This window comes from Aythya marila (assembly GCF_965140915.1).
Source record: "Aythya marila genome assembly, chromosome: 2".
NCBI lineage: Eukaryota > Metazoa > Chordata > Aves > Anseriformes > Anatidae > Aythya > Aythya marila.
The window spans coordinates 24049426-24062774 of record NC_139043.1 but is presented as its reverse complement, the minus strand read 5'-3'; the positions used below and the strand labels follow the sequence as shown (position 1 = coordinate 24062774).

The window sequence follows — 13349 nt, the reverse complement described above, 5'->3', positions numbered from 1 at the left end:
TTCTTCTTTAATAAAAAGTAATTTTTAAGAGGGAAAAACATACACAAGGATTAAAATAGGCAAGGTAATTGAAAATGCTTGGTTTTAAATTATACTATTAGATTAGTCTGGTTTGCTTTTTTTGTTGTTCTGCGTGTTTGTTTTTTTTTTTTTTGGTACTGTTGAGGCAGAAATAATATTATTCATTACTCATACTTCCAATTATAAATGTGTCTGTTCTTGTTTCAAATCTAGTTCATAAATATTGAAAGCATAATATAACGTATTGCTACACAAGCTCACTTTTGCATGCCAGGAATAGGACAAGTTACCAGTTCTTTTCTTTAAAATAATATACTGATGTAATTATACATAACACTAAAAACCTCATTATCATTCTAACGAGTCAGTTGTAATATGTATTGGTTAGGATTGCCATTCAGGAATTGAGTGTTTACAAATACAATTGTCTTCCTTTTACATGATAATTAAAAAAATGAAGAAACAAATGATAGCAGCTAATGACAATTTTAAAAGAAACAGATGTGAACACATCTTCTTTAAAGATGACTGTTAAAATGTCTGAGATCTCACCTGTAAAATTCATAATTTCCTTTGGCAAGGTTGGCACATCAGCGACATATCCACACCTGGCATATCCACCAGGTGACATACAGTAATGCCTAACCAGAGCTTGGAGAGGAGGAGCAATAAACTTTACGTAAACTTACGTGAACACTTCCATAGCACTGTGAAGCTGAACTGATCTTTTTCATTTGGAAGCCATTACCATATGCAAAACTTGTCAAAATTTAGTCTTTTGTTTTCAGGCCCTGTTTAGTACAATTTAGTACTGGTACAATTACACAAAAAAAAAAAAAAAACATTTTCTCTAGCATTCATACATGAAAGACTATATCAATCTTTCAGTTTTGAACTACTCATCCTCACAACTCCTCAGGTAATAAGCAATGGCTCTCAGTCATCCAGTGACAAAATTAGAGTTCCATCTTCCTTTTCAGTACACTTGAATGACCAACAATAATCCCATATAGCTGACTTAAGAGTTATCAAAGCATACAAAAAAATATATGGTCCACTGTATATACCAGCCTATTTTCAATTAAGTTCTTTCATTCAAAAGGAGCAAGCCCCCTTTCTTTTCTTCCACAAAAATGTATAGCTTTCTATTCAATACTAAAATGTTTACAATGTGGAGAATGAAATTCTCCTGCACTTCAACTGTCACACAGATTTTTAAAGACCGTCTTTTCTTGCTTTGGGTCACTACCAAGGTTAAAGTTAGAAAGTTCTGTCATGTTTACTTGTCTAACAGACTTCCATATTAAAAAAAATGAAATCTAATTTGAGGTACCCAGAAAATTTCATCACTGCCATGTTTCCTTTCATAGGATATTCTGCTTGAAGCTTTTAACTTATTACTGTAATGCACTTTGTTATGAAAGGTGCTACATGAAATGAAATTTCATTCCAGTCTTTCAGGGTCAATGCTGAAACTGAATACCTCTGATAACCTCAGACGTGTCATCAGTATTAATTTCCCAATGAAACTGTCACCGAACTATCTACCCAAATTTTCCATTTGCTGAGAACTCTTGGATAACTAACTGTTCATCTCTAATTTAATTATGACATCTCAATCAAAAGATTACAATTGAAATGGTCAATAGTAATTAATGGCAATAGTTTAACTGTTCCATGATGCAACTTTGTGAAGTAAATCAAATTCAAGTCCTTTCAGGTTTGTTCAGCCTCAGTCCTTCAGAAATGCCCGCCACTATGTAATTTTAATTGCATGAGCATTTCTATTGATTTTGGTAGAAATCACTCATATTATTGAGCTAAGCCATGTACAGGTGTTTTAAAAGGCATTACAGACATAGAGCTCTATAACATCAATTACATAACTAGATTGATTATTTAACTAGCCAAAATTTGTAGATTTGAAGGGCAGCCTTATTTTTTGTCTCTTCATATTCATATAACATCCTGAGAGCTCTCCGATCAAAAAAAAAAAAAAAAAAAAAATCATTGTGATCATCCAATTAGAACTGTACATGAACATGTATTAGAACATGCACACAATTTAGAACATTCTCAAGCATGAAACATTATCAGAGAGCATTACCTTTTTGATCAGCCCATAACTTTACATTACAGAACAATGAAAACAGACTTTTTTTAAGCAGCTCTGCCATCTCAAAGAATAGAGTAACCTACGATGTCATTAAGATTTGGCTGGTTAGAGAGAACAAAACATCCTTCCCCTTCCTCCTGAACACTAATTTTCCAGACACTGCTCACCAGCCAAAATAGCATAATAATAAAGTACTACTTGAATCAGTTGCTAGAAACTGTTATTAAACAAGATCCTACCACAGTTTAAATTTCTACCATACATGACGGGAAAAAAAAGGTGTAGCACCAGAAGGGTTGATCCCAAAAGCGCTATGTTTAAAAAACAAAGACCTAAGTGAATTCAAAAGAAATAACTGCTGAAAGAAGTTCAGCGTGCATCCACGTTGATGAAAGATGGCAACATGACATAACACATGGCTGGGAGTTAAGCATTTATATACATTACTACTGCACAAAAAATCCAGAAATTTGGCATTATGATAACAGGCAAAAACATCTATTTTCAGGAGTAACATGTTCTCATTTCTCAATGACTTCTGATGAATGCAATTAATACAGTCAAAGATAAAAAGAAATGCAAATTGTATTCACATAAAGTTCTGCAAATAAGTCTACACTGACTGTTAAATAAAATTAGATATGAAAGCTTTTCCTATGCTAATTCAGTTTATAAATTAGAGGCAGAGGAATCACTTATTTTAAGAAAAAGAATTAGATTTGCATAATGTCCCTGTACCTGAGGTAAAATGTATGTAATGCATGCAACTGCTCTGCAGGCTCCTGTCACTGAATACTCATATTATTAAAATGTAGTATTTCTATGTAAGTAGACAGGCTGAATGGATTCTCCAGACAAGAAGTTCTGTGCACTATCATGTAAAAATTTAGGCGTGCTCTCAAAAAACACACTCAAAAAAAAAATCCATCTGTCTGAAGCAGGGACATGCTAAGAGTAAATAGAATATTTCCTACTTTAAAAACCAAACTAGTAATTGCTGTACTTTATAAATGGCTGCTTTTGGAGGCTGGACTCGATGACCTTGAGGTCTCTTCCAACCTAGAAAATTCTGTGTGATATTCTGTGTGATAAATGTGGAGCCTTACTGACTGCAACACAATAACAGATATTACACTGAAAAGCCAACCTTCTCTAAAGCCATTTGTTTCTTTTAAATTACATGTTCTTGGACCCATCTGTGAAAACTGCGAGGTTGATTGTGATACTTTATTGCATAATTCCACAGATAAATGCTGAAGTACTTCTACATAAATACCATATGTTTGTCTTAGGAAAACTAAAAAGATTAATTAGGAGTTCAAGCCCAAGACTTTGCAAAGTAATATTCTGAACACAATTAGATCATTATGCTGTATACTGTGTAAATTGAAGTTTTAATTAGTAGTTAAAATAATGAGTCATGGCAAAAAAAAAAAAAATTATCCAAAAATTCTGAATTGCATGTCAGACTTTTTTCTTTACTTACATTTCTTATAAAGAGACACCACACATAAGCCAGTCACAACAAAAGCCATTTAAATTTGTCACATGCTTCTGATAAAGGATCTACCTGTTAAGAATTTTATTTTTTTCTTCTTACCTACGTTATCCTCACCTATTTTAAAATTGTCCATACCACATCTGTAAAGAAAATATTCTAATAAACAAACTGTACCTAGGAAGCAGAGTAATGAACCAATGTGAAGGTCCCTACAGAGTCCTACCAGCCACTTCTCTAGCTCTGACCCAGGTCTAGTCCAGCCTGCCTTCTACTATTAGCACACTCCATTATAAAGCATCATCTCACATAGCTTCCACACTTCTAAAGAAAGTAGAGGGTTGTTTTGGTCTGATCCATAGATCACTGATGGTAAAGTGAACTTTTCCATAGAATTCAATGCAATCTGGAATATACACAGAACATTAATTACTTTACTCACCACATATTCAAATACAAGTGTCAAGGTCTCCTTGGTGTGAATGATGTCATGAAGCAGCACAATGTTTGCATGTTTCAGTCCTTTCAAAAGAGAAGCTGTAAAGCAAGACATACATGTTATCTTAAAAAGGATCAAAATGTTTTACATTAATTAGCTTTTTTTTTTTTTTTTTTTTTGGTGACTTGGATGATTATTTGACACCTGGGTTTCACAACCTGACAACCAAGAGTTGTATTTCATCTTCTACGTATATGGGCTTCTATTCAGTGCATTTGAAAAGCATGTGTTCCTATTCAGTGTTTTTTTCTCCATCGAACGGTGTGACCAGCAGGGCTAGGGAGGTGATCATCCCCCTGTACTCAGCTCTGGTGAGGCCGCACCTCGAGTACTGTGTTCAGTTTTGGGCCCCTCGCTATAAGAAGGACATGGAGGTGCTTGAGCGGGTGCAGAGAAGGGCGACAAAGCTGGTGAGGGGCCTGGAGAACAAGTCCTACGAGGAGCGGCTGAGGGAGCTGGGATTGTTCAGCCTGGAGAAGAGGAGGCTCAGGGGTGACCTTATCGCTCTCTATAGGTACCTCAAGGGAGGCTGTAGCGAGATGGGGGTTGGCCTGTTCTCCCACGTGCCTGGTGACAGGACGAGGGGGAATGGGCTTAAGTTGAGCCAGGGGAGTTTTAGGTTAGATGTTAGGAAGAACTTCTTCACTGAAAGGGTTGTGAGGCACTGGAACAGGCTGCCCAGGGAAGTGGTGGAGTCACCATCCCTGGAGGTCTTTAAAAGACGTTTAGATGTAGAGCTTAGGGAAATGGTTTAGTGGGGACTGTTAGCGTTAGGTCAGAGGTTGGACTCGATGACCTTGAGGTCTCTTCCAACCTAGAAAATTCTGTGATTCTGTGATTCTGTGATCTTGCTGGTTAAACTCAGCCTCCCCTAGAGGCAAAAATGAGCTGCGGCTACTGATGTCTTCCTTAGCAGCCTCCTCTAGGTGAATCAGTCGTTAACTTCAGATCAACCAAACACCAAGTTTGCTTCTATACTCAAATATCATGCTTTTGTCTCAAATAAAAGTCATGTGTTTCTTTTTTCAAAACATCCTAACACAATAAAGCTGACTTCTAACCGAATTCTAAATCTACCCTGTGAATGTAATTTTAAACAGTAATTTCCCTTTCTCATAAGAACAAAACATAGTTTGATGGAATCACTTCTGTTAGCTCACGAGAATAAGTAAATGGTGATTTCTCAGCACATATTTTTTTCTTTAATAGCATCAGCTCATGTTTTCAACCGACTGACAAAGATTTACCTGGTGAATTTCTAGATGATCTCCTTCACTAAATTTCTCTTGCATCAGAATGCATATTTAATGTTAATGCTAATTAATAATTAATTAACAATGTGGAACATACTAATATTAATAATAATTACTAATATTAATACTAATTAATAATAATATTAATAATAACATTGCTAATATAATATTAATAATAATTAATAATGTGGAACATACTAATGTTCCACAAGTATGGAATATTTCAGCAATATATGCTGAAAAGCCATGTGCTGTTACCAACGTCATTCCCCCCACTGATGGCTTGTCACCTCCTGCATATATCTGAGCAGGACTATCACTCACAACAGCAAAGTAAATAATAGATACAAAGACATGCAAATGAGTGGCATATTTCAGAAGTGAATTACACGGAACTTTCTTCTGTCACCCTTCTTCTTTTGTCAAAGAAAATAATGAATACCAAATGGCACCCCCAACCTCTAAGACAGCGTGTCTCTCTCCACTAATGTGCAAAATGGAAGTTAAGGAGCTTCCACAACACAATTACCCTTTGCTATCCTATTGAAGGTGCTCCATCAGACTGAGGTAACCCCAGGGGTCATCTAGCTTTGAATTAGGGTAAGTACATATCATATCTCATAATGTTTTTTAAGAGATCTGACAGGCTGATATCACTTGAGGAAACAACACAATGGCAACAGAAATCTGACTTGATCAGTGTTTCTCTACAAGCAAAAATCCAAAGGGAGGTTACAGTAGGCGGAAAGTAGATAGCAAAGGGAAAGAAAGAAAGAAAGAAAAAAAAAAAAAAAAAGTATGCAGCAGATTCAAAGCAATATCCTGATCACAGATTTCCAAACCTGCAGACGAGGCCCATGACCAGGATTAAGGTAACTCTTCAGCCTGGCTGAAGATGTGAGCAGAAATGCTTCAGATGAGTTTGCTTTGGGTTGCACTCCACAGCTCAGCACAAAGGAATCTTTCCTGTGCTTTGAATATATTGCTACTGAGCTGTAAATTTCCTATTGCAATTATTATTGTCATTTTTAAACACTTCATCAGTACATCCTTAGTCATTATTAGCATTCCACAAATACAATAGAAGCTCCCAGTTCCCCCTCCCACCCCCCAGAAAAAAAGACATGCAATTTTCACATGATCCTCACATTAGGATTTGGAGATTTTCTTGGAGCAAAAGCTCAGAGAGATTTGAATTATTATTTTTTTAATGACAACTGTGAAAAAATGCTACTGAAAGAGGTATGGATACAGATAATTAGAGCAATTAGTCCAAAAGAAACCCTCTATCACAAATGAAGACTTTTAACCAGGGGGGAACCTGAGCAGAGTTCACTTGCAGTAACTGAGCTTTTACGAATTCTATCTTCAAGTCTTGTCATCAAATGACCCTACATGCAGATAGGTTGTTATACACAAAGCTGTCTTAGCAGAGCCTGTCAAACCATACCATAATAGTATTTATGACCTATGTCAGCTTTTGCTGCTCAGTCCATCACCTCGGGCTTCTAATTCCTCTAGCTGGCCATTACTCTGTTACTAAGATCTGTATATGGGTCATTAAAGCTTAAACAGTACATTGAAAGCAGCCTACCCTGAGGCCTTTGCAAATATTCTTTCCTATTCAGTCCCCTCCCCCTATTTTGCCTCTTATTTATTTTCTCTAATAACCAATTCTTTCCTTTTATAGCCTCAGTATTCAGTATCTGCTATATACCACAAGAACTACTGAACACCACCTGCGGGTTTGGATTCCTGACTTCTCCCTTAGTCCGATCAAAATACAGTAAATAATACAGCACAGAAAGCAAAATCGTAATTGCACTAATTTACAACATGATAGCAATAGCAATTTCATTGTAAATTTCGATTGTGACAAGTCAGTCCATTGTACCTGGTGGCAGTAACAGAATTATCTCCATGTACACATCTATCAGGATTACTACTGGAATGATCACCTGTCTTCATGAAAATGCTGACTTGTTGCTTAAAAAAAGGAAAAAAGAAATAAAGAATAAAAGAAAGAAATCTGTCTGAAATAAGAAAGCTGTTTCTTTTTCCATGAATTAGTTTAAAAACAAAATGGAATACCAACTGAAGATGCTTTGGTGTTTTTTTCAGAAACATCCTACTTCAGAACAAATGTCTAATACAATACTTGATTGGGCAACTTTTTGCTGGATGGGGACAGAACTTCGGATATACTCCACTAATTCAAAGACCAAACCCAGAAAGTCACATTGAAGAGAATGAAAAGCAGTCCAGAGTATCTATCGGCATCACTCTGAGACAAATCTGACTTCAACTTTGAAGCTACCAGTGCAGCTGCCACTGGAGATTCACGAGAATTCAGGTGCTGCTCTGCCTGATGTTACTCCTGGAACAAAACATTCTCCCACAGAAAGCCAGCTCAATCCAGTGGTTATCACCCACAGATTTCACACAAAGATGTTTACTTTTAAGACAGAAAGAGTAAAACATGGGTGGAGAAGCATTACAAATCACACACGTGGGAACAATATACTAGTACTCTCTGTATCCTTAGCTCATATTCTTAAAAACAGAATTATATAATGCTACTTTGATACTGCTGGCATTCATTTTCTACCCTCTGTATTAAATGTAAGATAAACAGATGGCAACATTTTTAATTCATTTCCCCAAAGAGTTTTGAGGAAGCACAGTAGCACATGATGCAAAAAAAGCTTTTTTAAAACACTTTGGACAAAACATTGTATGAGTTTGAATGGACAGGTTCTTCTGTCACACATTTTTGTATGTTCTCTTACAGTAAATTCAGGCAATAAAGAACAGGGTAGAGTAATTAGCAACATACTTCAATAATTAATGATATACAAGATGATCGTTTCTGAAACTTGTACAGAAGTTCATGACCTGAGCCACTAAAAGTACCAACACTCAGCACTTCTCCATCAAGGGCTAATAACTGTATTTGCATACCTAAAGGAAACACATTGTATTTGCCTGAATAACCATCACTGATTTATCCTCCCAACAAGGGGATGCTCTCATCTATTATGAACTCCTGGCACGCTGCCTTATTGCCTGTGTTGGTCAAGGAGCTTTTTGCTGTTCCCAGATGATCTGGTTCCTAAAGTATGCTCCCTCCACAAGCAAGCCAATCCAGATGGACAGCAGCCAACTCTTACCCAAAACCTGAGTAGCATCAGTAAATCAGTGTTTCGCTCCCCACAGGGGTTAGAGCATCAGCTCAAGCCTGGCACTCCATTAACAAAACTTTGCAGCTTTTAGATTAGTCCTGACTTACCTGTAGAAGGTTTGGAGAGCAGGCAAGGATCAGCATAGCTCTCTTTGAAAACTGCTATTCCAACATGCCCATAATGTAGCATTTCAAAGCTGTATGCCAAATTCAACAGAAGTAGCTATTACTAACAACTTCCAAGCCTCATGCAGGAAGAAGAACATTTCACCAGTGACACTAACAAAGATGGTACTTTCAGACATGGGGAGTACGGTGAGCTAGAGCGTTAATTATGGTATTTGGATTATCCTAGCACAATTAATTCATTCTTGCAATTCCTGGCTATCATCTTGTTCTCACGCTGTGAAAAATCGCAAGTCTCCACTGCAGACCTAGGTAAAAGAATCTCTCAATATTTCCACATCGTCTGGTATTTCAGTGGCCTTAAAACTTTTCACAACATTAACAGAAGAGCTCAACTCTCATGCTGCTCATATTTACCTTCATGTACAAATGCTGCTGATACTCTCTCACATTACTTATTATATCAGAAGGCTGTGATACTCACACTATTCTTCCACAAATTATAACCATGAAAATGCTTGCTTTGCTCAGTATTTGTGGTGTCCTATGGGGCTACCATGCAGCAGTGCTCACCATCTTGTCCAGCTCCCATGCTACTTCTTACACGCACTGCTCATCCTTTCTCACTAGCCTTATTATTACTCTCGGGGGACATTTCTCATTAGGAGAGTTTTACTCTTGAAGACGGCACATCATGGCAGTTTGCACCTCTCTAGTATTGTTTACATAACAGTGGCATCTTTGCTGCCCTGTTTAATTTCTGAGGCACCATATCATGCAGGTTCTAGTCAATAATACAAATTTGTGAGAGCAAGTAAATTGTTGTGTTTCAGAGCCAAACAAGATATCTGCAAAACTCTGTGGCTTGTCATATTCTGCAGACACAACGGTGTTCTCTGACAGAGTGCCAACTTCTTCTCATAAACAGTTGGGTTCAGTCTCTTAATTCTGAGCTCTCCTGGAAAGACATTTTTAGTGAGAAAACATTTGTAGCTTTTTGCTCATCAAGTCTTCAGAACAAATATACCCAAATGTGCCTTACTGCACAAACTATAGAAGTTTGCTTCCCTTCCCAGTAACTTATGTGTCCATCTACACATCTTTTACAGTATTATTTTTTTAAATTTGGCCTAGAAGCATAATGTCCCTTATGCTTCCCACACAGAGGGACTTTTTGTGTGCAAAAAGTTACTTTAAATTATAGTACAAGGACAGGAATTCGGCAGTCTTTGTTGGTTTTGCAGAAATAAATGTGCTGAAATTTCCTCCTCAGAAATGCAGTCCCCAAATCTACACTTTGCTATTTTCAAGTTCACTCATCTGAGATAATTTACTAAGAGCAAATAGATGTATTTTCCTACAACCATGACATGACAAAATTCAATTCATTGAAACCGTACATCCCAGCTAAGACCACACTGACCACAGACTACCCATGTACTCACCACAGGATACATTCTGCAAAGTGATCATTAGTTGTAATCCCAAGTAATTGATTTCAGAGCTGCACACCAATAAATGCACAGAATTAGACAGCTTCCACGTGAGCACAATGCAATAAAGGCATACAGATTACAGTCCTGCTTTGATGGATTTCTAGGAAGAAATTTCTTAACAAATTTCAAAAGAAGCTGTGAGCTACAGGAAGAGCAAAAGCATAAGCAACAAACCTTTCCAACTGGTTATGATGTAGGCTTAGGTGAATTACCTTCTTTATAGCCAATTCCAACTTCATGACAGTCTCTGCCAGATTTAGCAAATGTCCCTTATTCCCTTCTTCTAGTTTTCATTAAGTAAAAAAAAAAATAAAGACAGTTTGGTCTGCTTGGATCACATTAGCTGCATCTACCTCCTCAGGCTGCAATTCAGTCTGACACATGAGTGGGCTGAACTTTTATCCTAGTACATTTTATTTGTGAAATTTCAACTTGCTGCTCTCCTACTTCAAAGTGCTGTATATTATTTAATCGAGAAATACAGAAAAAGAGCATGTGTAAAAACAGAGGCATCTTTAGAGGATCTTCTCACTACAGCTGTAGTCGCCTAAGCAATAGGCAAGTCTCAAATGTGATGAAACCTCTTTGGCTATTGACCTGTAACAATGCATTGGAAAGGCTGATCAAATAAGCTCAGAAAAGCACTACAAAATATTATTCTAACAGATACACAGAAGACTGCTGCCATATGAAATGAGCGTCTCTTTCATTATTTTCTAGATACAAATTTACGCATTGTATATTGTTCCCAATGTTCTTTAGACACAAGTGCAGATGGAGGTTAAAAATAATGAGACATTATCCAATTAAAGCCAGACTATGGAAAAAGACTGTAATATGCTACTCATATCTTGGCGGAGCCAGTTGTATCTTGCCTTCATTGTCCATTTCAGTATTCAAGAGGAGGAAACTATGTAAACCAAAAATATGTCAGTGTATATAGAAAAAACACCACAACGTAGGCAAGCATGGGAGAGCAAGTGTCTATTGCCTTTTTATACACACATACCATGACTGCTGTAGAAGCACAACCTACTAATAAAACTATCACTGTTTTATTATAAGCTATTGTTATTAGCCTTGGTGTTTTGCTGAATTTCAGACAGATTTCGTACAAAAATCAATATTTTAGTATAATTTCTTTGGAAGTTTTCAATGTAAACAGTTCCCTGAGGGGGGAAAACCTCTAATGGAGTCAATACTTGAAAACTGGAAATACTCTGGCTTTTAAAAGAGAAATACACATTTTGGCATCTCCATGCAAACACTCTAAAATTGGTCTAGTTATAAGCTTTTGAAATCTCCTCTTTGGGTCAGACTGACTCTAGGTACCTGCTTCTGTAAGCTGTGCAGCTGACAGCATTCAACTATGCAATGGCCTGATTTGAACACACAGAAAAATGTTAAGAGCATGACTGTAGGAGAAGGAGGAGTAAGATTTTGGAAAAGATCCCTGATTGTTAAGGGATAGAAGACAAGCTACCTGGACTCTGAGATGGACTGTGAATGACAGGGGGTGATACTGGGACACACAACCAGGAGACCCAGAGTACCTCAGCAATGACACTGGAGCTAAGAACCAGCAGAGTGAAAGGCACAAGGAATACAGAAAAGGGGAGGCTGTATGAGGGGTTATAATCCACAGTGGAAACTAGGACTGCAGTGTACAGAGAAACAAAAGTCAGAGGACAACTGAACAGCCTATGCAGGCAAACGAAAGGGAGAGTGCGTACACAGGACAGAAAATTTACAGAACATAGAGCATGGAATGGACGAGCATCGGTGCTTAGGGGGAAGTAAACAAGACTGTGCAGACACTAGCACATATTCTCCATTTAAGCCCATATCATAATGCAAGATTCCCATAGATTACCAACCTGCAGCTTTCAGCAGGAATCAATGGAAACACCTGACAGTTTTCTTCATTTCCATCTAATTTCAGGCAATAGATAACAGCAACCTATCACAGCTACCAGCTGTTGTTTCAGTTCAAACAGGACACATCTGTACAAGATCTATAGCTTTCAAAAATGCTATATGAAATGGGAGTATAGACACAACATCACAAAATGAAATATGGATTTCCATTTGCTTTTTCAAAAGGTTAGAAAATTACATAAACAGAAATCTGAATTAAAATAAGCCACCCCAAGCTGAGAAAAAAACATGTATATTGTGGCTTCTGTATACTGGCTACTATGAGATAAGCTAGAGTAGGAGCTTTCAGCAGACAGCTGCTTCATTAGCTATCTTGTATTTATCTTGCACTTTGACAACTTTAAGTTCACAGTCTAATTTATCCTGCAGTGACTGATTTGTGGGCTTGTACAGAATCACAGAATGGTTGGAGGCTAGAAGAGACCTCTGGAGGTCATCTGGTCCAACCCCCCTGCTAAAGCAAGGTCACCTAAAGCCACTACTTGTTCTCAGCTCCTTTCCTTTTTTTTTTTTTTTCTTCCCCTCCCACATACAGGATCAAGTGTGAAGTTGATCCAGCAACATGTCCAGCTTCAGTGGAAGGTTCAATGTTCGCTGCAGGACTTCTTCCATCCACTAAAGAAGCTGAAAAGTCCACAAGGATGAAGTCAGGACACAATCATCCTGACCTTTATTTACCTTTACCTCCACCTTTGGTTGAACATCACATTGAGTCACTCAAGCTGAGACCATCACCATGGTCCTTATTTTCCAGACATGTCAGCTTCAAATCTTCATTCATGATCATCAGAACCAAGAAGTGGAGGCAATTACTACAGAATGCCAAGCAATGCTGTTATTATGCAATGCTATGCAAGTACTTTGAAAGTCAGTGAACATCTCAAAATCACCATTTAAAAGAACTCTCAACAAACAGGATGCTGGGAAGATGAACAAGTATTTGCTAACTAGTCAGAGCACAGTGATAAGTGGTCTAGAAAATCACAAAACCATCTGTGTTTTAGTAATGCACAGTAGGTGCATATAGCTAGAGCCACACATCAAGAACACAATTAAATTAATCGTTCATCATCTGACACAGGCAGAGATCACACAGCAGGAGCAAATATGGTGCTATTGTGTAATTAAAGAATAGTGCTGTACAAACAGAGGGAGAGTGACCAAATTAAGTTTTCACAGATAAACTTAATTCCTACAACTTCTAAATGATTGACTTTGTAG

At 37.4% G+C, this 13349-nt stretch overlaps 1 protein-coding gene across 6 annotated transcripts in view; it reads right to left on the bottom strand.

The window, feature by feature from the left end:
- The window catches only part of CDK14 (cyclin dependent kinase 14), a 329577-nt gene that overhangs the window by 187718 nt on the left and 128510 nt on the right, over positions 1-13349 (bottom strand). For all 6 annotated transcript variants that reach the window (XR_014317025.1, XM_082754727.1, XM_082754726.1 and 3 more), the window contains one exon: positions 4078-4172. Coding sequence is in view for 5 of the 6 variants with exons in the window: in XM_082754727.1 (XP_082610853.1) it covers positions 4078-4172 (95 nt within the window). In the remaining variant the exon portion in view is untranslated. The remainder of the gene's footprint in view (positions 1-4077; positions 4173-13349) is intronic.